Source organism: Nerophis ophidion, linkage group LG17 (genome assembly GCF_033978795.1).
Source record: "Nerophis ophidion isolate RoL-2023_Sa linkage group LG17, RoL_Noph_v1.0, whole genome shotgun sequence".
Lineage (NCBI taxonomy): Eukaryota > Metazoa > Chordata > Actinopteri > Syngnathiformes > Syngnathidae > Nerophis > Nerophis ophidion.
This window is the reverse complement of record NC_084627.1, coordinates 49985122-50008841: the sequence shown is the minus strand read 5'-3', so window position 1 is coordinate 50008841 and position 23720 is coordinate 49985122. Positions and strand designations below refer to the sequence as shown.

The window sequence follows — 23720 nt, the reverse complement described above, 5'->3', positions numbered from 1 at the left end:
TGTTTTATCGGTTTTTCCTTCCGGAAGTCCATGATCAGCTCCTTCGTCTTGGTGGTGTTAAAGACCAGGTTGTTATCCCTGCACCACCCAGTCAGCTGCTCCACTTCATAATTCACTGTTAATATCAGGGTGTTTTCTGCTTTAAACACGGCCGAGTTTCAAGCAGGTTTTATTCAATATAGCTCATAAACTCTCAGCTACAAGCTGTAGTATCTTACTGAGATCATTTAGGACCAAAACACTTAAAACAAGTAAAACTTTCTAACATAAAATCTTATGTATGGCCGAGAAAGTCCGGAGATGCCCAAAATGTACACAACACACCCAGACGAGTCCCTCGAGGAGGGGGGATACAAGTTGGAAAAGTCGGCAAAAGTCCCAAAAATGTCCAAAATACCTTCCAAGGTTCGAGTCCCACATCTTAAGACTTGTGGCACTCCACGTGGGACTTGAACCTGGGTGGGTATTTTGAACATTTTTGGGACTTTGGCCGACTTTTCCAACTTTTATCCCCCCTCCCCGTGGGACTCGGCTGGGTGTGTTATGGACATTTTGGCCATCCCGGGACTTGCACGGCCAGGGGTGGGACTTGTGGGACTCGAACCTGTGTAGATATTTTAAACATTTTTGGGAACTTTTGCCGACTATTCTCACTTTTCTCCCCCATTTCCCGTGTGACTTTGCTGGGTGCGTTTTGGACATTTTGGGCTTCCCGGGACTTGTGTGGCTGACGGTGGGACTCGTGGGACTGGAACCCGGGGAGGTATTTTGGACCAAATTGGGACCTTTTTGGCTGCCTCTTCCCCGCCTTCCTGTGCACCATTGCTGGCTGTGTTTTGGACATTTGAACAAAAATAGTTTCAAGCATGTTTTACTCAATATAGGTCATAAACTCTCAGCTACAAGCTGTAATATCTTACTGAGATCATTTAGGACCAAAAAACTTAAAACAAGTAAAACTTTCTAACATAAAATCTTATCTATGGCCGAGAAAGTCCTGGGATGCCCAAAATGTCCACAACACACCCAGGCGAGTCCCTTGGGGAGGGGGGATACAAGTTGCAAAAGTCTGCAAAAGTCCCATAAATGTCCAAAATACCTTCCAAGGTTCGAGTCCCACATCTTAAGACTTGTGGGACTCGAACCCAGGTGGGTATTTTGAACACTTTTGGGACTTTGGCCGACTTTTCCAACTTTTATGCCCCCTCCCCGTGGGACTCGTCTGGGTGTGTTATGGACATTTTGCCATCCCAGAATTTGCACGGCCGGCGGCAGGACTTGTGGGACTCGAACCTGTGTAGATATTTTAAAAATTTTTGGGAACTTTTGCCGACTATTCTCACTTTTCTACCACACTGCCCGTGGGACTTTGCTGGGTGCGTTTTGGACATTTTTGGCATCCCGGGACTTGTGTGGCCGGCGGTGGGACTCGTGGGACTGGAACCCGGGGAGGTATTTTGGACCAAATTGTGACCTTTTTGGCTGCCTTTTTCCCGCCTTCCTGTGCACCATTGCTGGCTGTGTTTTGGACAGTTGGACAAAAATAGTTTCAAGCATGTTTTACTTAATAGAGGTCATCAAATCTCAGCAACAAGCTGTAATATCTTACTGAGATCATTTAGGACCAAAACCCTTAAAACAAGTAAAAGACTCTAACATAAAATCTGCTTAGTGAGAAGAACGATCTTATCAGACAGAAAATAAGCAAATTTCACCCTTATTTGAGATATTTCATCTTACTTCAGGCATGTGATTTTTCCGTCTAAAGTCGGAATTCCGTCTTTTTTAATCTCGGGGGGAAAAAAAATTATCTTCCGTTTTCCCGTTTTTTTTCTGACCCTAAGTCAAGATTCTTTACTTGCCAATTCGTCTTTTGTAATCGAGACGTAGCTTATATTACGCCGTAGTTGATTGGTCGATATGTTCCTTGTGACCAATCAGGACATCTGTTATGAATGATGACGTTATTACCGCCATTCTCCAAATGTAAACGATGTCGGTTCTCGAGAGAAAGGACGCTTCACGAGTAAAAGAAATTGATAAACATGTCAAAAATAAGTTTCGATGGGACTGGATGGAAAGGGAAATCACTGATACTGTTGGGAAGAAGGAAGTTACGACTTTGTTCGGCGATTTTATTCGGAAAATCGATCGTCCCGGAAAAGTTTTGTGCAGGTGGTGTCATGATAATATTGATTATGGATCACGAGGTTTCAAGGCTTTGGAAGTACATGCGAAACACCAAAAACATATGAAACAACTTGAAGCAACAAACTTTTCACTAGCTGGTAGTTTCGGACTTCATCCTTTGTTTACATCCACAACTGCCTTAGACATCCAGAGGAAAGATCCACCCACTTCAGTTGCAGACAGGCTAGTTAATAATGAAGTAAGCTAAAAAATATTTGCTTGCGAAATACGCATGTTTGTTTTAAATATTAACCAATTATTGCTTTGTGAAATATAAATGGGTTTTTCTAAAAATAAAAATCCACGTGAAAATATATTATGAAATTACAGAAATTCAAAGAGTCGCATTATTGATTCCAGTTAACAATTTATTTGAAATACATTTGCATATAATACTATTTTGTAATATTAAGTTCTTATGTAGTCTCTTGAAACAATATTGTCAGTGGTGTAACAATCTTGAAGGTAAATATTTTCACACTTGTTTCATGCAATATGTCACTGTCCTCACATTATTATTATTTCCTATTTTCAAATATGAGTAAACAATACTAAACATTTTTAATTATTTTCATACATTTTTCAGTCTTTTTCATTGAGGTCAAATCACATGCATGTTACTTAGATTTCAGTATAATCCATTTCCTGTGTAAGTAAGCAGACTGGTGCTGTCCAGGACAAAGACAAACTGTCCTTTTAAGACATAAGAGGATGTACAAGAAGAAGTTATATGTTGACCTTTACTTCATCTCCAACAGAGTTTCAATTGGTGTGTGGTTCCAGGCTTCTATCTGCCCATGAGTGCAGGCTTGTGTGACTGTGTGGATGTCCACATTCACATCAAACCACTGTTTTTTAAATGTCAGGGGAGGAAAAAAAGAATAATAACAAATAGTACTTTTTCCTATAGATCAACCTTTTCAAAAAGCAAAAAACAACACAATTTGCCCACATTTCCAGAGAAACCGACAATATTGATCTTCATAATAATAATAAAAAAACACTAAAATGGATATAGAGACATACTGTAATAACTTGAAGTACATGATGATTAAAAAACAATTACAAACAACAAATTAAAAAAAATACTAAAAGCTTACCATTTTTATATTTGCATAGTATGTATAGATTATTAATGTTGTGGATAAAAATGTGAATATATCTTGAAAGAGTGGTCCTAAAGAGGTAGGCATTTTTCACAAGTTTCAAGAAGTTAACAAATACAAGAATGTGTGTGTGTGTGTGTGTGTGTGTGTGTGTGTGTGTGTGTGTGTGGGTGTGGGTGTGGGTGTGTGTGTGTGTGTGCGTGTGCACTGCAAAAACTGAAGTCTAAGTAAGATGAAATATCTCAAATCAATCAATCAATCAATCAATCAATGTTTATTTATATAGCCCCAAATCACAAATGTCTCAAAGGACTGCACAAACCATTACGACTACAACATCTTCGGAAGAACCCACAAAAGGGCAAGGAAAACTCACACCCAGTGGGCAGGGAGAATTCACATCCAGTGGGACGCCAGTGACAATGCTGACTATGAGAAACCTTGGAGAGGACCTCAGATGTGGGCAACCCCCCCTCCCTCTAGGGGACCGAAAGCAATGGATGTGGAGCGGGTCTAACATGATACTGTGAAAGTTCAATCCATAGTGGCTCCAACACAGCCGCGAGAGTTCCGTTCAAGCGGATTCAAGACAGCAGCGAGAGTCCCGTCCACAGGAAACCATCCCAAGCGGAGGCAGATCAGCAGCGTAGAGATGTCCCCAACCGATACACAGGCGAGCGGTCCATCCTGGGTCTCGACTCTGGACAGCCAGTACTTCATCCATGGTCATTGGACCGGACCCCCTCCACAAGGGAGGGGGGGGACGTAGGAGAAAAAAGAAAAGAACCGGCAGATCAACTGGTCTAAAAAGGAGGTTTTAAGGGGAGACTTAAATGCTTCTACTGAGGTAGCATCTCGAACTGTTACCGGGAGGGCATTCCAGAGTACTGGAGCCCCAACGGAAAACGCTCTATAGCCCGCAGACTTTTTTTGGGCTCTAGGAATCACTAATAAGCCGGAGTCTTTTGAAGGCAGATTTCTTGCCGGGACATATGGTACAATACAATCGGCAAGATAGGATGGAGCTAGACCGTGTAGTATTTTATACGTAAGTAGTAAAACCTTAAAGTCACATCTTAAGTGCACAGGAAGCCAGTGCAGGTGAGCCAGTATAGGTATATATGTATGTATATATGTATATAAAGGTATATACAGTATAGGTATATATGTATGTATATATGTATATAAAGGTATATACAGTACAGGTATATATGTATGTATATATGTATATAAAGGTATATACAGTATAGGTATATATGTATGTATATATGTATATAAAGTATATACAGTATAGGTATATATGTATGTATATATGTATATAAAGGTATATACAGTACAGGTATATATGTATGTATATATGTATATAAAGGTATATACAGTATAGGTATATATGTATGTATATATGTATATAAAGTATATACAGTATAGGTATATATGTATGTATACAAAGGTATATATGTATGTATATATGTATATAAAGGTATATACAGTACAGGTATGTATATATGTATATAAAGGTATATACATCCATCCATCCATCCATCATCTTCCGCTTATCCGAGGTCGGGTCGCGGGGGCAGCAGCCTAAGCAGGGAAGCCCAGACTTCCCTATCTCCAGCCACTTCGTCTAGCTCTTCCCGGGGGATCCCGAGGCGTTCCCAGGCCAGCCGGGAGACATAGTCTTCCCAACGTGTCCTGGGTCTTCCCCGTGGCCTCCTACCAGCTGGATGTGCCCTAAACACCTCCCTAGGGAGGCGTTCGGGTGGCATCCTGACCAGATGCCCGAACCACCTCATCTGGCTCCTCTCGATGTGGAGGAGCAGCGGCTTTACGTTGAGCTCCTCCCGGATGGCAGAGCTTCTCACCCTATCTCTAAGGGAGAGACCCGCCACCCGGCGGAGGAAACTCATTTCGGTATATACAGTATAGTATATATGTATGTATATATGTATATAAAGGTATATACAGTATAGTATATATGTATGTATATATGTATATAAAGGTATATACAGTACAGGCGTAATGTGATCAAACTTTCTTGTTCTTGTCAAAAGTCTAGCAGCCGCATTTTGTACCAACTGTAATCTTTTAACCAAGAACCACTAAATAAGGGTGATATTAGCTTAATTTCTGTCTGATAAGATCATTCTTCTCACTAAGCAGATTTTATGTTAGTCTTTTACTTGTTTTAAGGGTTTTGGTCCTAAATGATCTCAGTAAGATATTACATCTTGTTGCTGAGATGTGATGACCTATATTGAGTAAAACATGCTTGAAACTAGAATATCAAGTGTTGCAAAGCTGTGTCATCAACACAAGTATAAAACTACTTTTTTAAAGTAATAATTTCTTATTTCAAGCATGTAAAAAAAAAAAAAAATCCTGACTTTGACACAATTGTCTCATAATTAAAACAGATGACAGCCAAATGGACTTTGCTGTTTTGTTTTTAAATGAAAAAATAGAAAATAGGTACTCATATAGTAGTACACTTGTTATTAGTGAGAATATACTTATTTTAAGGGATTTTTGGCTTCATTGAGGTTAACTAATTTGACTTGTTTTGGAAAGTCTTGACAAGCCACATTTTCTTGTTGTATTGGCAGATCATTTTGCTTAGTTCAAGTAAATTATCCCTCATTTTTGTGTTTTTGTGTCTTGTTTTTGAACACTGACTCTTTGCAGTGTGTGTGTGTGTGTGTGTGTGTGTGTGTGTGTGTGTGTGTGTGTGTGTGTGTTGGTGAGCGCGCACGCCATGCTTAGCCAATCATTTTCCTCTTGTCCTCCAGGAGACTTGGGAGAAATGTAATTGTTTTTCTATCATGGTGGTAAGGATTAGTATCTTAGAAGTGTCTTCTCGCTGTGGACAGACCATGCATTCGTTGCAGCTTGATCTCAAATTTGAGCCGATGATTTTGCAAGCCAAGCACCCTTCTGGAATTCATGTAACAAGGAATATGGAAATGTGGCCAAATCCCCTGAGCCTGCATCGTTTTGGAAATAACCTTTCACTTGTTGGCTTACAGCTGTGGTAAATATCAGCTGGGTTCGGCAGCTCATCACCCTATCTTTAATCAGCTAAAAAAGGCAAACATCGGTCCTGATCTGACCTCAAGATTGGATTTGGGACATCTCCAGCACAAACATATCTTATATGAATATATTGTTGAGCACATTCAACAATATTGTGGTGATAACTGATCATTTGCTCACAATAACCTTGAGATTATATTTTCATCCACCACTCCAAAACTTTTCTAAGGAAGAGTTCATAGCAAATGGGTTCCAGCTTCTTATTGTCGGTTGCTTGGGTGACTTTGTCTTTTTCTTTCTGCTTCTGCTGTGTGTTTAATAGAAAGGTCTCCCAGGATTTTTCTCCAATAACTCCCCATAATCACAGGTCTTTTCTGAACAGGCCAACACACAACAGCTGTTTTTTTGCCCCCCCATGGCTGCCCAAAGTCATTATTGTGTTTTGTTGTTGTTGCCTCCCACCCCCATGATTATTACCCACTCATAACTATAAACATTATGGGTCAAAACCATCCACTATCCGCCGTGTGAGTGCTTGTGTGCTACCCCCTGCCTATCTGATGATGGATAATGATCAGGAAATGTCCGACTATGACCACAAACACTACACCCAGTCAGCTGTGAGCAATCATCTGTGCGTGTTTACAGTTGCAGCTTTTAGTCTGGCCTGAGGAAGTCAATATGTGACTTTCAGTTTGTCCTCTGGCATTTCTGTTCAACCGACTGGTAGTCAGTTATGTCTTTGTTTGGTGTGATAGAAGTATGATATCCCAAGTGAAACATGCAGTGTAAATAGGAGAGGGTAGGCAATCGAGGCAATTTAGTAAAACCATTAAAAAATATTTATATTTGACCATCAAACTGTGTTATGAATGTATTATCTTTTTTTTAATTATTATGATTTTTTTTACTTAAGTAAAATTATCTAAATTTGCACACAAATTTAACATGAGGCTAGTGCAGGCAAATTTAGAGAAAAAAATGTGTTTGGAACGCTGGTATGTATATATATATATATATATATATATATATATATATATATATATATATATATATATATATATATATATATGTATGTATGTATGTATGTATGTATGTATGTATGTATGTATGTATGTATGTATGTATGTATGTATATATATATATATATATATATATATATATATATATATATATATATATATCCATCCATTTTCTACCGCTTATTCCCTTTTAGGGTCGCGGATATATATATCTGTGTATATATGTATGTATGTATATATATATGTATACATGTGTATGTATATATGTATGTATGTATGTTTATTTATATATGTATATATGTATGTATGTGTGTATATATATATATATATATATATATATATATATTTATATATGTATATGAATGTGTATGTATATATGTATGTATATATTCAGATAAAATAATTATAAACTTTAAAAGCATCACTTTGTGTCAGCATAACAGGAATAAAGTACTCCCATTATGTATCGTTTTTGTTTTTGTTTTTTACTTTTCTTTCTTAATAATTTAATGGTATGAATTGGATTAAAATTGTTTTTTATGGGAACAACATACATCACTATTTGGAAGAAATACTTTACAGTCATGAATCTCATTAATTTGGTATATAGAAATATAAACAGAGTAGTTTATTCATTTGTAGGTTTTAATGTTTTTTTCTATGACACTGGTTCTATGGTTTCTATGACACTGGTTCTATGGTTTCTATGACACTGGTTCTATGGTTTCTATGACACTGGTTCTATAATTTCTATGACACTGGTTCTCAACTGTTTTTTCTCATTTGACCACGCAAATGAAAATACTTTTAATAACTTGATATTTATTCATCTGTACAAACAAGTTTGAGTTACTGGCACCAGCGTTTTGCATAATCACCTGAATATCAAAGTAGATGAATAAAATTAGCTCACATAACTTAAAGCGATTTTCAAATTAGTTTTATTCAGAGTCCTCCGGACTTAAGTTTTGAGAATCACTGATTTGATAGTATGCATGCTTTCGTGTAATAGGGCGCTCTGCCTGAAGGTGGCAATGTTCAGCCACCATCTCACACGGAACGGAGGATCTACTGCTGTTTTGTCAAAATATTCTAGTATTTCCAGGTCTAAACTGGTGTTGTCAGAGTCCTTAAGGATCACACTTATTAACTCTGTTTATTTATTCCAGTGACAGGATTATGTTTCATCATTATTTATGTCTTCTTCAGGGCAACCTGCCAAAATACTCCCACAATGCACTGGTGGTCCAGGCAATGAAGACCAACCTGACAGACCCTGACATGCATGTGCTGTTCTTTGACGTGGAAGCGGTGATCATCCAGCTGCTGACGGAAGAAGCTCAGAGACCCAACCCCACGCTGGTGTCCCCTGAGACCTTGCAGAAGAGCCAGGCCGGGGCTGACAAGGGAGGCTCCTTCCTGGCCAACAAGATTTTCAAGCAGGTCAGGAGGAGACACACAAGAATCCACAGCATCAATCGTATCTTGCTATGTTTGGACTTTTGCAATAAAAGTCTGAAAGGGATGTTTTTAAAAAACAACGGAGCATATTAAACATCAGCTCGACATGTCAGTTAACACAACTACAAACCCCGTTTCCATATGAGTTGGGAAATTGTGTTAGATGTAAATATAAACAGAATACAATGATTTACAAATCCTTTTCAACCCATATTCAGTTGAATATGCTACAAAGACAACATATTTGATGTTCAAACTCATAAACTTGATTTTTTTTTGCAAATAATAATTAACTTAGAATTTCATGGCTACACCACGTGCCAAAGTAGTTGGGAAAGGGCATGTTCACCACTGTGTTACATCACCTTTTCTTTTAACAACACTCAGTAAACGTTTGGGAACTGAGGAAACTAATTATTGAAGCTTTGAAAGTGGAATTCTTTCTCATTCTTGTTTTATGTAGAGCTTCAGTCCTTCAACAGTCCTGGGTCTCCGCTGTCCTATTTTACACTTCATAATGTGCCACACATTTTCAATGGGAGACAGGTTTGGACTGCAGGCGGGCCAGGAAAGTACTCGCACTCTTTTTTTACGAAGCTACGCTGTTGTAACACGTACTGAATCTGTCTTTGCGTTGTCTTCCTGAAATAAGCAGGGGTGTCCATGAAAAAGAAGGCGCTTAGATGGCAGCATATGTTGTTCCAAAACCTGTATGTACCTTTCAGCATTAAAGGTGCCTTCACAGATGTGTAAGTTACCCATGCCTTGGGCACTAATACACCCCCATACCATCACACATGTGTAAGTTACCCATGTCTTGGGCACTAATACACCCCCATACCATCACACATGTGTAAGTTACCCATGTCTTGGGCACTAATACACCCCCATACCATCACACATGTGTAAGTTACCCATGTCTTGGGCACTAATACACCCCCATACCATCACACATGTGTAAGTTACCCATGTCTTGGGCACTAATACACCCCCATACCATCACACAAGTGTAAGTTACCCATGCCTTGGGCACTAATACACCCCCATACCATCACAGATGTGTAAGTTACCCATGTCTTGGGCACTAATACACCCCCATACCATCACACATGTGTAAGTTACCCATGTCTTGGGCACTAATACACCCCCATACCATCACACATGTGTAAGTTACCCATGTCTTGGGCACTAATACACCCCCATACCATCACACATGTGTAAGTTACCCATGTCTTGGGCACTAATACACCCCCATACCATCACACATGCTGGCTTTTCAACTTTGCGTCGATAACAGTCTGGATGGTTCGCTTCCCCTTTGGTCCGGATGACACAATGTCGAATACGTCCAAAAACAATTTGAAATGTGGACTCGTCAGACCACAGAACACTTTTCCACTTTGCATCAGTCCATCTAAGATGATCTGGGCCCAGAGAATCCGTCGGCGTTTCTGGATGTTGTTGATAAATGGCTTTCGCTTTGCATATTAGAGCTTTAACTTGCACTTACAGATGTAGCGACCAACTGTATTTAGTGACATTGGTTTTCTGAAGTGTTCCTGAGCCCATGTGTTGATATCCTTTAGAGATTGATGTCGGTTTTTGATACAGTGCCGTCTGAGGGATGGAAGGTCACGGTCATTCAATGTTGGTATCAGTTTGAACATCAAATATGTTTTCCTTGTAGCATATTCAACTGAATATGGGTTGAAAAGGATTTGCAAATCATTGTATTCTGTTTATATTTACATCTAACACAATTTCCCAACTCATATAAAAACGGGGTTTGTATTAAGACACGACCTGTCAGACAGCAGTGTGGCATAATATAATATTTCCTTCATGACATCACTAGCAGCTTCGTCCTTCTCAAATAGGTTAAGGAAACGATGAAGGAGACGATCAAAGAGCACCTGCTGGACGAAGATGAGGAAGAGGAGGAGGAGATGAGGAGGCGTGAGGAGAAGTCCAAGTCACTGAGTCTCCTGGAGTACAATCTGACGATGGACACGGCCAAGCTCTTCATGTCCTGCCTGCACGCCTGGGGCCTCAACCAGCACCTGGACGACATCTGTATGGAGCGACTGGGCATGCTCAGACCGCACTGCCCCATCTCCTTTGGCCTGCTCTCCAGGGGAGGTCACATGTCCCTCATGCTGCCGACCTTCAAGGTAAGACTGAACCTCTATCAAGTTTCATGTCACTCCAGCAGGCCTGGGCCATTATTTGGACTCCACATTTAGAGAAAAAACGTGTCTTAGCCGGTGTATTTATTTTTAGGAACACTAAAACAAAACCTCACAATAATGTCTGATTGAATGCGAAAAACATTATTACAGACCGCCTTAAAAAAACGGAACGGTATTTAATTTTTTTTTACTGAATGAGACACCCAGAATGTACATGAAAATAAAGAATGGGGGCGGCATAGCTCGGTTGGTAGAGTGGCCGTGCCAGCAACTTGAGGGTTGCAGGTTCGATTCCCGCTTCCGCCATCCTAGTCACTGCCGTTGTGTCCTTGGGCAAGACACTTTACCCACCTGCTCCCAGTGCCACCCACACTGGTTTAAATGTAACTTAGATATTGGGTTTCACTATGTAAAGCGCTTTGAGTCACTAGAGAAAAGCGCTATATAAATATAATTCACTTCACTAATTCACAATGTGGGATTTACAATATTAACTATGAGCGATAAAACACTGAATATTGACAACATATGAACGTCACACCCGCTTTCCAGCCACATATTTTACAAGCCAAACACAAGAAGAATGCAACAGACACAGCGAAATTTGAACGCCAAGGGTAAAAAAAACAAAACCACCTACAATCTGATGTATCTGTTTTATCAGATTATCAGGGTGTGTTGTATATTGTAGCGTCCCGTAAGAGTTAGTGCTGTCCAAGTGGTTCCGGGTATTTGTTTTGTTGTGTTTATCTTGTGTTACGGTTCTCCCGAAATGTGTTTGTCATTCTTGTTTGGTGTGGGTTCACAGTGTGGCACATATTTGTAACAGGTCACACCCTCAGTGTGACCTGTATGGCTGTTGACCAAGTATGCCTTGCATTCACTTGTTTGGATATTATGTGATTGGGTCTGCACAAACAAGGAAGTGCCTTTAAGGTTTATTGGCACTCTGTACTTCTCCCTACGTCCGTGTACACAGCGGTGTTTTAAAAAGTCATAAAATTTGACTTTTTGAAACCGATACTGATAATTTTGAAAACGATTATTTCCGATATTACATTTTAAAGAATTTATCGGCCGATAATATCGGCAGTCCGATATAGTATCACACATCTCCAGCTCCAACACCGTCTCTCCTCCGGGTCGCTGCTTTTACAGAGCGACAGGTGATGAGATAACAAGGCCCAGGTGGGCCATCCACGCACCTGTCGCTGACTTCCAGGCCGGTCCTGGCACATTCTGACTCGCTGCAGGCCGGCAAAATTTGGTTTAGTGTGGAATGACGGACCCTTCCAAATATTTGTGTATGGGGGCCAGAATTTGCTGCCACGCCCTTTTCCAGTTTTACAGTAAATTCAAATGCATGACAACTTTTTGTGGTAATAAACTGCAACTCTAACAGAAAATGACAATTAGAAACACCTTGCTTTGACCAGCAGCTGCTTTTCACCAGCCAACCAGAATAAATAAACCTTCCTCTGCTTTCCAGGAGTCTCTGCTGCGACAGTTGTCCTTTGCAACAGGCCGGAAGCTGACCCTTTCAGACATTGTCGGCAAGGGGACTTACGGCGTGTCAAGGGCGGTCACCACGCAACACCTGCTGTCCGTCATCTCTCTGGCCAACACTCTGATGGGCATGACCAACGCCACCTTTGTCGGCGAGCACATGAAGAAGGCACCAGCAAGGTAACGAGGGCGTTAACAGGAAAAAATTACATATTGAAGTTTAGCCTGCCTGGTTTCTTGAGGCTGGTTTATGTCCTATAAGGACCTGAGCTAAGTTTACAGTATAAAGATTCACCTTTTAAGTCATTTACCGTATTTTTCGGAGAATAAGCCTCTACTTTTTTCTAATGCTTTGAGCCCTGCGGCTTATAAAATGGTGCGGCTAATTTATGGATTTTCTCCGCTATCGCCCATAATGTTTTGTATTAAACAAATAGTTGTCATATTACATGGACGCAGACACTGAAAAGGTGTGTTATTGTTTGTACTATGGCGCCATCTTTTGAATTAGTTGGTGCTGGGGGTTAAAAATGTACTTCCTGTTTTGTGCCTTGAACCGGAAGTATAACTGTTCATAGCATTTCTGCTTGCAAGGATTCTTCATTCATCACTCCCTGCAACGTATGTCGGTTTTACAACATAACTAAAACAATTCATACTTACTAAAATTCCCCATCTGTCGGAGTGTTTTCATGCATATTTTTACGCGCTATCGTAATTTAATTAAGCTAGCGTCGTTAGCATTAGCGAATATGCCAACACGCTTAATGTATATGTTAGTATTAAAGGTGAAATGCACTTTTTGGGGGGAATTTTGCTTTACGTTCACAATCATTATGAAAGACATAACGATGAATGTTATTATTTTTTTCAAACAAATAAATAAATAAATGCGATCAAAAGCCTGCTTACAATGGAGGCTTTGAGAGCCGCTCAATTCTGCCTATAAAGCCCTTAAAAACATCCAAACACCTCCATTAGGATTTTAAATATGTAAGTTAGTAAGAAACACATTTATAATAAAATACAATTTTACATATTTTGATCATTTTTAACATAGGCGGTGCATTAATTTAAAAAAAAAGATAATTTAATGTTTTCTCTTTTCTTTCATCACTGATTGTTACTCAATGCAGACTTCAATAGAGTCCACAAACATAACAATGTATCACTTACTGTACAATGTCTGCTGTCCTTAGCATGCCGGTAGCTGCCATGACTCATAATCCTTGCAAAGAAACGGGGTAAGGGTGAGGGGACACACCAAACGTTTCTTTGTGTCGTTCTCGCCAGTTTAGGGTGCTAAATGGCTGTCAAAGTGTACCAACTGGTCAAATTACATCCTCAGCCATCTGCTTTCCAGATGAGAGGCATGATTTATGATCTACAATAAACTTCCAAGGAGCAGGGAAGCGAGGAAAAAGCAGACTACTCAATGATGTACATATAGGCACACATGGTAGTGATCTAATCACCACTGTAAATAGTTTGTCTGCGTTAATACTAATACTTGGTTAATATTCAAGTCACAAAACGTAAATGGAGTATCGTTGGCGCTGATGGAAACAAAACAAAAGGAAGAAAAATGAATAGGACGTCATATGCAACCCAGCCATAGCAGCAGAGAAAGTTCAGCTGGGGCTGTGAAATGTGTGTGATGCTGTTTATTTGGTCTGTCCGAGCCAATTGTGCTATAAAAGATTTAACGCTAAAGGCCGGGCTCCATTTACTGTAACACCAACACAGCATTTCATCAACCTTGCACAGAAAAAACACTGCAGTGAGAAAAAGGGGTAGAAGATCAACCTTAAAGGGCCTCTCTAATGCTCACATCATTGGCACCTCTTTTATAGCTCTGGACCTAGAAACCATGTTTACAAATAAAGTCACCCCCGATATAGACAGGGTAGTTATTTTTGGCTTGTTTTAGCACATGTTGGAACGCCAACTTGAGCTCCAAATGTGTCAGATACAGAAGACTCGAGGCAATACAGTAGAACCTCGATCCACAAACTTCATTGCTTCTTCAACATCCGAAACATTCGTATAATTAAGCAGAGTTCACCATAAGAGTCAATAATTACGTTTCCATGCACTAAATTAGTCTGATTTTGTCAAATTGTTTTTTGTATTTTTACACCTACATGTGAAGTCCCAGAGTCCGTGTACACCAGGGGTGCCCATTATGTCCATCGTAAGCTACCTGTCGATCGTCAGCCAGGCATTTAAAAAGTAGTCCCAAAAATGAGCAATCATTGATATTCACTATGACATAACTGGTGGTGATAGAATTATATATATATAATATATATATATATATATTGCCGAAAATGCATAATAAAGACGTAAAAAACATATATAAGTCGCATTTTTGGGGGAAATTTATTTGATAAAACTCAACACCAAGAACAGACATTTGAAAGGCAATTTAAAGTAAATAAAGAATAGTGAACAACAGGCTGAATAAGTGTAGGTTATATGAGGCATAAATAAGCAACTGCTATGTTAACCTAACACATTATGGTAAGAGTCATTCAAATAACTATAACATATAGAACATGCTATACCTTTACCAAACTATCTCTCACTCCTAATCCATAAATCCCATGAAATCTTATACGTCTAGTCTCTTACGTGAATGAGCTAAATAATATTATTTGATATTTTACGGCAGGGGTCGGGAACCTTTTTGGCTGAGAGAGCCCTGAAAGCAAAATATTTTAAAATGTATTTTTGTGAAAGCCATATCATATTTTTAACACTGAATACAACTAAATGCGTGCATTTTTTAAGTAAGACCAACATTTTTAGAGTATAATAAGTCAAATTCTTTTTAATAACATTGTTATTTCTTGAACAGGTACGGTAGAAAACGGATGGATGGATTAAGATGCATGAGAATGTTTTATATATTGAACGTTATTTTTAACATCGTGATTATCAGCGGAATTATTCATTATTTATTGTGTTAAGCAATGTCAGCTAAGATTTATCTGCGAGCCAGATGCAGTTTTCTAAAGAGCCACATCTGGCTCTAGAGCCATAGGTTCCCTACCCCTATTTTACAGTAATGTGGTAACAATTTCACACATAAGTCGCTCCTGAGTATAAGTCGCACCCCCAGCTAAACTATGAAAAAAACTGCGACTTATAGTCCGAAAAATACGGTAATGTGAATATATATGTATGTATGTATGTATATATATGTATGTATGTATGTATGTGTATATATATATATATATATATATATGTATGTATGTATGTATGTGTATATATAAATATATACATGTATGTATGTATGTATGTATGTGTGTATATATATATATATATATATATATATGTCTTGATTGGATTATCCAGAGAATAGTGCTCGATACCGTGGTAGAGCGCAATATGTAGGTGTGGGAAAAATCACAAGACTACTTCATCTCTACAGAACTGTTTCATGAGGGGTTCCCTCAATCATCAGGAGATTTCTCCTGATGATTGTGTAGTTTTTTGTTGGTACTAATCCATCTTTCTTCTGCCTGTTCCTTTAATATTTCATGCCTCGTCTTTGTGATCCTCCTCCAGGCCTCCCAGACCAGGAGGAACCCCGGAGTCTCCTCGTAGGACGCCGGCCACGCCCCCTCAGCCCTCCAACCCAGCAGTACAAGCCCAGATCAAACAAGGTATCTACAAAAGGAGGGAGCACTTGCTCTACACACCCATGGGGCCCTGCGGGGACGTTGGGAGGGGGGCGGGGCTTCATGATGCCGCCTACTGGCAACCAATCCCGTAAAGACTTAAGAAAATATATCACATAAGGAAGCTGGTGGGGTTTTTCTTGCTTTAAAGGGATGTTTTCTTGTTTTTGACACATTAGATCAGGGGTGTCCAAAGTGCGGCCCGGGGGCCATTTGTGGCCCGCAGCTAATCATTTACTGGCCCGCCACACATTCTGCAAAAATTGTAAGATTGATAGTATTGCAAAAATTAAAAAAAACATTGAAAAAAAAGTGGAATGAGGTGAAATCTAATGAGAAAAAGTGGCAATGTTGAGACAAAGCTGCCATGCAGGCAGTTTTTTTTGTTCCTTTTGTCTTTATTTTCTTTTTTTTCCATTGCTCAAAAAATCTGTTATAATGAATTAATACTTAAAAATTATAACTTTAAAATGTTTTATGTGGAAAAACTATTGCATATGTTGTTTGGTTGCCATATAAAACATCAAAGTTTTGACAAAAGAGCATAAAACAAACATAATAGTTCAAACTTAAAATCGACAGATGTATCGGAAGTTGATCTTGAAATTTAAGTGTTGAAAGTAAAAAAAACAACTAATAAACATGTATCACTTTATGAGTGGGGAACCTTTCGGATCTCAAATATATTTAGTCGAATTTTATTTAACTTTTCACTGTGATTACTCAAAAATATTAAATAATTAAAATCAATGGTGTCCTGCATTATTGATCTTTGAGGGCTTTAATTGCTAAATAAAGGAACTCTCTTGAAGGAATCAATAAAGTACTATCTATCTATCTAAATACTGCATATTTCAGTTTTACTATAGAAAATAACGTTTTCTTTGACAGAAAAGGCATAAAACCTTATTTGTTTTACTTTATATTAACCTCAAGTTGATTTAGAGATTTACTGTAAGCATTAAAAAATGATCATATTAATAATAATTCTTATTTTCAACATTTTAGTGACTGAGAACCTTTATGCTCCCCAGGAGCCCTAAGGATTAAAAAAAAAATCACAATAATTTGTTATGGTTTGAAAATGAAAAATATCAAAATGGCCCCCGCATGCTTCAATATTTCCGTGTGCGGCCCTCAGTGGAAAAAGTTTGGACACCCCTGCATTAGAGGAGATCAACTCTTTAAAAAATGTATTTCATCCAACAAAGTCTTCCTAAGAAACAAATATTTTCAAAGTATGTAATTTAATTGTAATTTCAGCACTTAAAGCAGGGGTGTCCAAAGTGAAGCCTGCAGCTAATTGTTCACCGGCCCGCCACACATTCTGGAATTGCTATTGCAAAAATAAAAAAAAGTGGAATGAGGTTAAACTAACAAAAAAAAGTTGCAATGTTGACACAAAGCTGCCATGCAGGCTGTTTTCTTCTTTTGTCCATCTCCATTTTTTTTTCTATTGCTAAAATAAAATAAAATAAAAATCTTATAATGAATTATTGACCTATTAGATGCTCTAATTATTTCAAATATTTCTATGTGGAAAATATTGCATATATTGTTATGTTGCCGTACAAAAACATCAGCATTTTTTTTGACAAAAAAGCATAAAACAAACAAAATCATAGTTCAAACTTAAAATGGACGGATATATCTGAAGTTGATCTCGTAACTTAAGTGTTTAAAGTTAAAAAAAACAACTAATAAAAATGTATTACTTTATGGGGCACCTTTTGAATCCCAAATATTTTTAATGGGATTTTATTTTATCTTTTTACTGTGATTACTGAAAAATAATAATGAATTAAAATCAATGGTGTCCTGCATTATTGATCTGTTTAAGGCTCTAATTTCTTCACATTAACATTGCTTTCTGAATGTTTTGGACAGTGGAGGAAATACTGCATATTTCAGTTTTATTATAAAAACAAAATCGTCTTCGACAGAAAAAGCATATCACCTTTTCGTTTTTAAAAAAAGCATAAAACCTTTTTGTTTTTTTTTAACTTTATATCAACCGGAAGTTGATATATTCTGTAGAAATTTACTGTAAGCGTTAAATAAAAAATAAAAAAATGATTTGACTTGTTTTAACATGTTATTGACTTAGACCCTTTATGGTCCCCAGGAGCCCTAAAGGTTAAAAAAAAAAAGAAAAAAATGTTTTTATTTTGTTATGGTTTGAAAATGAACAATATCAAAATGGCCCCCGCATGCTTTAATTTTTCCGTGTGCAGCCCTCAGTGGAAAAAGTTTGGACACCCCTGACTTAAACCAACCATTCTAACACTAAATGTTTCGATCTTATTGAACTATTTCAATATTATTATTTTTAATAGTAATAATATTTCTTACCATAGTGCACCACACAGATATGATCTTATTACATATGTATATTTTGTAGTATTTTTTAGTATGTACATTCATTTTTAAATGTTAAAAAGACTGACACAAAATCAAAACAATAAAATAGGAAAAAAGTGTTATTTTTCCAATTATGGTAAGAACACCAGTACTATAAATAGCACGTACTAATATAAAAGCATAGTTTATAGTAAGTATGGTTTTTCTTTTGAAACATGTTCACTGTAGGGGTTATTGTATCCAGCTGTCACCATCTGCCAACCACACACGCACACACACACACACACACACACACACACACACACACACACACACACACACACACACACACACACACACACACACACACACACACACACACACACACACACGACGCACAATACCTGAAGACTTTTATTCTACACACACTTGCCCTGGATGGCACAGGAGGAAGGGTTTTTGTGCTATTGTCAGGCTTTAATGGAGGCAAAGCGTGACAAGCGTGTGGACTTATTCACGCCACACGCCTATTCACATCCATTCACTGGGAATACTCGGCCATGACCTCTCTTCAGAATGTCTACTCCAGCCAGGTGTGTGTGTTGTGTATCTCGGAATCGAGCAGTCTGGGTTTTTTAAAAATGAAAATATATAAAAAAGGCCTGTTTGAATATACTGCATTTTAGGAGATTTTCCCCCCACAACTGCTTGGAATTATATTTTATTATTTAAGGTTGTATGTTTAAAAGGTACATATTTATGCCTTCCTATGATTGTAAAATATTAAGCAAGGAATTGTCAACTATGAAAACCAGTAGATTGGGAAAGTAAGATATACCGCCATTGCAGCCGTTGTGGTAGTTCTTAAATCTACCGTCTTCCGGCTACTCCGCCATTGAGGTCTTCACCGTATCCCTGGCTAGGGGGCAGTCAGGTACTCGGCCTTTGCCAAGGACCACCTGGGGTCACAGTAGTAAAGGGGTTAACCTCTTCGTGCCCCAAGACCTCATAGAGGAGCCTCCACCTCGGGATGCACTTTAACATCATGCCCCGGACCCTCCTTACAGTAAGCACTTATACTCTCGACTTTTGAGAAGAAATATTTTTTTAAATGCGCCTTATAGTCCGGAAAATACAGTATATTAACTTTAGTCTCACCCCGGCACCGCCTTGAGCAGTAAAGCACTCAAAGCAAACTCAGCCAGACTCTTTCCAAGTTACAATTTGCAATGCCAACAAAGCAAGAAAAAGGCGCTCAAAAGTACAGTAAAGCACCACTTTTCAAAATGCATTAGCTCGATGCTACTTTAATTTGGATTTGCTCACATATTGCCAACCTTGAGACCTCCGAAATGGGGAGGTTTGGGCTATGGGGGGGTTGTAGCAGGGGGTGTATATATTTTCAAGTATTTCTCATACATATATATATATCTATACTGTGTATACCAAGGGTGCCCACACTTTTTCTGCAGGCGAGCTACTTTTCAATTGACCAACTCGAGGGGATCTACCTCATTTATATATATCATTTATATTTATTTATTTATGACAGAGACATTTTTGTAAACAAGTTAAATGTGTTTAATGATAATACAAGCATGTGTAACACATATAGATGTCTTTCTTTCACAAAGACAAGAATATAAGTTGGTGTATTACCTGATTCTGATGACTTGCATTGATTGGAATCAGACAGTAATGATGATAACGCCCACATTTTCAAATGGAGGAGAAAAAAAGTTGTCCTTTCTGTACAATACCACATGAAAGTGGTTGGTTTTTGGCATCTAATTCATCCGGCTTCCATACACTTTACAAGAAAAACATTGGCGGCAAATTCCGTAGTTTGCTTGATTGACATTCACGGCACCCGAGGGTCTTGTGAGATGACGCTGGCTGCTGCCAGTTCATTATTATGAAAAAATGACAGAGAGGAAGGCGAGAAACACTTTTTATTTCAACAGACTTTCGCGCCGTCCCTTCCGTCAAAACTCTAAAGGCCGACTGCACATTTCCTATCTTCACAATAAAAGCCCTGCTTCATGCGGCCTGCGCTAACAAAATAAGAGTCTCGGAAAGCTGGCGTGCACAAGTGATGTGCACGCCAGCTTTCTGAGGGATCGCTTGTGCACGCCAGTTTTCCGAGACTCTGTATTTAGTTAGCGCAGGCAGCATGAAGCAGGGCTTTTATTGTGAAGATAGGAAATGTGCAGTCGGCCTTTAGAGTTTTGACGGAAGGTACGGCGCGAGAGTCTGTTGAAATAAAAAGTGTTTCTCGCCTTCCTCTCGGTCATATTTTCATAATAAGGATCTTGCAGCAGCCAGCGTCATCTCACAAGACCCTCCGGTACCGTGAATGTCATTTAAGTGACGTCTTGGTGAAGATTGATGATCACTCATTTTTAGGTCTATTTTTTTTAAAAGCCTGGCTGGAGATGGACTGACACACCCCCCGCGGTCGACTGGTAGCTCGCGATCGACGTACCCCTGGGCACCCCTGGTCTATACTGTATATATATATCCAGTTAACTTAGTTGTTAACTGTAGGTCAATAGTGATCGCTTTCTCTCAGACAGACAGGGCTTTGTTTTCCGTGACACGCACGCACACACACTGCAAAAAGAGCTAACGTTACACTAAAAGCTAATTAGCCTTCACCTGAAGGACTACTAGCGAGCTGACCTGCCGCTTATGTTTCTAGAAGGTCAACGGGCTCATAGTGATATTACTAGTAGTTGACTGGGAGGTGATTAGTATAATTTGGGGAGAGTTCGCTGCCTTATGCTCACCGGCTAAACACCATTCTGCTCACCACATCGCGTCTCTATTCTCTGCCTGTTTCTGCCGTGAGCACTGACTCCATGCGCTCTGAATACTCACTGCTGATTGGCTGTTACATGCGCTCTGAATGCGCCCTGCTGATTGGCTGTTACCGCTCTGCATGAAACCAATCAGATGGTTGTGTGGGTGGGACAATGCTGTATGCCGCAGAGACTACTGACAGAGGCAGAGGCAGAACTAAGCGGAGCAGCTTGTTAAGACTTTAGTGTAGGCGGTGGCTCGTTTTTGTTAAAGCGGCCGCCTTAACAACAACAAGCCACCCTGCAATTTTACAACTGGTTGAAATTGTTTGCATAATATAAGCTTTGGCAATAGATGCCATTTTTTTTCTGACAAGTACAGCACATGTTAGCGCTGTTATTGCATCTCAATGTTTGTCTCCAGAAGTTGGATTGATGTGGAATTTCTCACACAGCTCAAAGGACTCAACAACTCACTCTTGTCTTTGGCACGAGTGTAACTAATTGCAACCTTATATTAAAAACATCTGATTTGGTCAGTCAGCATCTGTAAAGTGACATCAGTGCTTTTGGAGAAAGTTATTTATTTTTCTAATCTGTTTTCTTCTCCTTCTGTGTTTTCAGCGACATTAATGTGTCTATCTGTGACTTACTGTACCTTCTTCCTTTTCTCTGATACTGAAAAACATTTTCTGTTGCTTATTTACGTATCTCCCTTATTTCTTCAAAAGTTCTGAATGTCTCGATCACCATTTGAAAATGTTCCAGGTGATGATCTCATGTTTCCTAAAACATTGTGGGGGAATTCAGCGTTATTTTGGAATCTGACAATATCGACAAGTCGTAGTCAAAGTCGAGAAGTTTAAATTGAACTTGCTTTGTTCATTCCAAAAGCAGTTTTGAGGTGCTGGGCATCATTTTCATGTTGGAACACTCAAAGTTGTGTAACTGTTAACTTAAATTGGTTTGAAAGAATTTGGAGGTAGTCCTCTTCGATTTAACCCACTTTGTGCACCAGTACTACTAGCACCAAGACAGCGATATAGCATGATGCTACCACCAAAATGCCTGAGATTTGCTGCAGTGTTCTTAGGTTTGAAAACCTGATATTGATTCTTCTTGTCTGGTCTGACCATAAAAATTTTCTCCAGAACTGATCTTGTCTGTCCATGCAGGCAGCTGCTAATTTCAGTCAAGCTTGATGTCGAGCTGGGTCTTGTTTCCTTTTCGACAACCTCTCTGGGCGTACTCACAATATGCCAATCTTACCAATGCTTAGGCCCACTTCCGTCATGTTTGGCTAACGGTAGTTTTCTCATGCACATGCACGTTTTGTAGCCGATAAAATAAATGCAGGGATGCAACGATATGAACATTTCATATCACAGTTATTGTGACTAAAATGATCACAGTTGTTATTACGGTGTAGTTGAATCTGCTCAAAGCACACACAGGGAAGTCAAGCCAAGTTGTATTAAACAAATAATAATACATGAATAAACAGACAGAATATACTTGTATTGGGTATTAGGGGAAATACATTGTTGTGTCTTTCATTCATTTTAGCATCCACGCTAGCTAGCAATTAGCATTCTAGCATGCATATCCAGGAAATGAGCAGTATAACCATGAGTTATGAAAAGTGCAGTAGTCAATCACGGTTTTATGATGATTAAAATTTCAAACGGGAATACGAACTGTTGGGACTTTTACCACAGTTTAAGATTCAAATACAGGTAATCGTTACATCCTTAAAAACAATCACTTATCGAATGTTTCTCAACAATAACGGACACATTTCATAATAATAATAACTAGAAAATTGTCGTTGAAATTTGGATGGGCCTGTTATCTCTGCCCTGGACCTAAAGCTGGGGGTCGTCGGAAGCCGCCGTACTTCAAAGATGGTGCCGAGTTTCTGAATCCGAAAGTTTTAAGTGTAACCGTACAAAATGAGCTACACAGCTAGCCTAAAACGTTAAAATGCTAACACTTAGCATGTGTGCAAACGTTAGCATGATAACAGTCAGCATGATTCATACACCAAATTATATGACTCAAACGTGTATGGCTATGAAAATGGAGAAAAAAAGTCTAAAATTGGATGAAAAACTTACCATGCTTACATTAGCTGGCCAGTATGCTATCGTTTGCATGCTAGCAGTTAACACGTCACATACCAAGTTATATGACTCTGGTGTAAACGGTTGCGAAACTAGCTCAAAAAGTTAGTGAAGTGAAGTGAATTATATTTATATAGCGCTTTTTCTCTAGTGACTCAAAGCGCTTTACATAGTGACACCCAATATCTAAGTTACATTCAAACCAGTGTGGGTGGCACTGGGAGCAGGTGGGTAAAGTGTCTTGCCCAAGGACACAACGGCAG

At 38.9% G+C, this 23720-nt stretch overlaps 1 protein-coding gene across 2 annotated transcripts in view; it reads left to right on the top strand.

Annotated features, from left to right (window-relative positions):
* LOC133536522 (WD repeat-containing protein 7) overlaps positions 1-23720 on the top strand; it is a 143958-nt gene that overhangs the window by 33837 nt on the left and 86401 nt on the right. For both annotated transcript variants that reach the window (XM_061877129.1, XM_061877128.1), the window contains exons 16-19: positions 8561-8794; positions 10690-10983; positions 12491-12687; positions 16081-16178. In XM_061877129.1, the coding sequence (XP_061733113.1) occupies positions 8561-8794; positions 10690-10983; positions 12491-12687; positions 16081-16178 (823 nt within the window). The remainder of the gene's footprint in view (positions 1-8560; positions 8795-10689; positions 10984-12490; positions 12688-16080; positions 16179-23720) is intronic.